Here is a 2,580-nt window from a genome sequence, read left to right as displayed (position 1 = left end):
TGGCGGGGGCCTCCCCCTGCCAGCACACTAACCCCCAGCTTGTGCCCCCACAGAGGGCCCTGTGAGAGGCGCAGTTTTGACAGAGCAGCAGGAGGAGAAGGGCCCCCTGTCCCCCTCAGCTGAGGGCACCCCAGCCCAAGCTGTTGCACAGACGGAGACCACCGTGCCCAGCACCACGGCTGCGCCCAGCACCACCCCGGCCCCCCGCAGCACAGCCCGCAGCCCCCCCGGCCCTGGCCTCAGGCAGGGGGCTGACAGCACCAGGGGCCCCGAAACACCAAACAGAGGTGGGTGAGCGGGGGCAGCTGGGACAGGGCACCCGGACCTGTGGTCCCAGTGCCCGTGGCCAAGCTAAGCCAGCAACAGTCTGCCATGGGAAGGAGGAGCAGTCAGCTGCCTGGGGCAGGGATAAGCCGTCCTCTTCCTCCCCCTCGGTTCCCAGTAAAGGAGGTGGAGTGCGAAGGCACCATCGAGTCAGTGGAGGCCCCCATGGAGCACCACAGCTACGGGCGCAATGAGGGGGCCTGGATGAAGGACCCAGCAGCCAAGGATGACCGCATCTACGTCACCAACTACTACTATGGGAACAGCCTGGTGGAGTTCAGGAGCCTCGACAACTTCAAGCAGGGTGAGGGTCAGCGGCCGAGTGGGTGAATGGGTCCTGGCTCCTCCTGGGTGGGTGTCCAGGGCTGTGTGACACCAGCTGTGCTGGGCCCTGGGGTGGTGGGCAGCTGAGGGGAGCTGGGGAGCATCCACAGGGCAGCAAGGGGGACACAAGTCCCCTACTGCTGCCAGCGTGCTCTGGCCATCATGCATGGGACCCCAATGCTGCAGAGGGTCCCAATGCCTCTCCCACCCACTCACAGGCCGCTGGAGCAACCTCTACAAGCTGCCCTACAACTGGATTGGCACTGGGCACGTGGTGTACAGAGGGGCCTTCTACTACAACCGTGCCTTCACCAAGAACATCATCAAGTACGACCTGAAGGAGCGGTACGTGGCGGGCTGGGCACAGCTCCATGATGTGGTGTACGAGGACACAACGCCCTGGAAGTGGAGGGGCCACTCGGACATTGACTTTGCCGTGGATGAGAGCGGGCTTTGGGTCATCTACCCCTCTGTGGACTATGACTACTCACAGCAAGAGGTGATCGTCCTGAGCCGACTTGACCCTGCAGACCTCTCGGTGCGCAAGGAGACCACCTGGAAGACGGGGCTGAAGCGCAACACGTACGGGAACTGCTTCATCATCTGTGGCATCCTCTATGCTGTGGACACCTACAGCCAAAAGGAAGGGCAGATCTCCTATGCCTTCGACACGCACACAGACACGGAGGCAGAGCTCCGACTGCCCTTCCTCAACCACTACTCCTTCACCACGCAGGTCGACTACAACCCCAAGGAGAAGGTGCTCTATGCTTGGGACAACGGCCATCAGATGACGTATGGGCTCCACTTTGTGGTCTGAGTGCCCGGGCGGGTCCCACTGCACTCCTGCACCCACCCTGCGCTGTGCCTGGCTGGGGCACCCTGACGCAGCCTGGCCCTGGCACCCCAACTCCAGCCAGGGCTTCGGCAAGAGCCCGGCTTTCAGCCCAAAACCTTCCCCATCTGCTATGCCCATCACCTGCACCATGCCCACTGCACTGCAGGGCAGGGAGAGCACGCAAGAGCAGCCCCCAGCAGACACCCCCATGACAACGTGGCCCCTGGGGCTGTGGCAGCTCGGCCAGCATCGCCTTCCCGGGGACGCAGAGAGGAGCCCAGTCCCGCATCCCTCTGCCACTGCTGGCACCGCCCGCCCTGCATCAGCGCACTGAGCTCCTCCTGCACTGCCCCCAGCCCAGCCACACTCCCTGCACACCCACCGGGACCGCGCGTGCCATCACTGCCAGCTGCCACAGTGCCAGCGCCGGGATAGCCCCGCGCCCTGGCCTGCGCCAAGCCCTGTGGGCGGGCAGGGCCCCTCACTGCCAAGCACCAGGAACAGGTGCCAGTCGCTATTTTAGGAAATGTGGCTAAGATGCCTTTGCTTTTGCTGATCATGAGCTTGTTATTTAAATGTGTTCACTGGAGCCGTGCAAGTCCCATTTGGCAGCAGGTGTGGAGGAGCCTGCCCAGGGTGTCGTGCCCGCACACCCACCTGCACACCTGCCCTCACACCTGCCCACACCCAGCACTGGACAGGGCAGCCCTCGGGCCTCTCATTCTCCATGTGAGGCAGAGTGAGGGGCTGCAAGCGCTTGGCTTGGTTTTGGTCATTTTAGACATGAACAGTATTAAAACATAACAGATGTGAGAGCGGGCTGTGTGTGTTGTCATTTGTCCTGAAGCTGAGCAGGGAGGAGTGGGCAGGGTGGGTGCTTGCTGTCTGTCCCCATCCCTCACTGCCCCTGTCCCTCGCCATCCTTGTCCACTAACCCGACTTGCATGGCCAGGAGTGCCCAGAGGTTGCTGTCCCATGTGGCTGCTCTTGACCGCACACCTGACAGGCACATCTGCCCGCACCCAGCCCAGGGCGGGCACCCCACGTTCCCCCAGCAGCACCAGCACGGTGCCACGGCAGTGCAGAGGCAGGAG

General features: G+C 63.2%; 1 protein-coding gene across 1 annotated transcript in view; it reads left to right on the top strand.

The window, feature by feature from the left end:
* The window catches only part of OLFML2A (olfactomedin like 2A), a 5,323-nt gene extending 3,022 nt beyond the window's left edge, over window positions 1–2,301 (top strand). The window contains 3 exon segments of the mRNA XM_017745642.1: window positions 12–287; window positions 443–628; window positions 867–2,301. Of these exon segments, the coding sequence (XP_017601131.1) occupies window positions 12–287; window positions 443–628; window positions 867–1,468 (1,064 nt within the window). The 3' untranslated portion in view covers window positions 1,469–2,301.
* The last annotated feature ends 279 nt before the right edge of the window (window positions 2,302–2,580 follow it).

The sequence above is a fragment of the Corvus brachyrhynchos genome, unplaced genomic scaffold (genome assembly GCF_000691975.1).
Source record: "Corvus brachyrhynchos isolate BGI_N302 unplaced genomic scaffold, ASM69197v1 scaffold59, whole genome shotgun sequence".
In the NCBI taxonomy this organism is placed as follows: Eukaryota; Metazoa; Chordata; class Aves; order Passeriformes; family Corvidae; genus Corvus; species Corvus brachyrhynchos.
The sequence above is the reverse complement of the archived record's forward strand: the minus strand, read 5'-3'. Positions and strand labels throughout refer to the sequence as shown.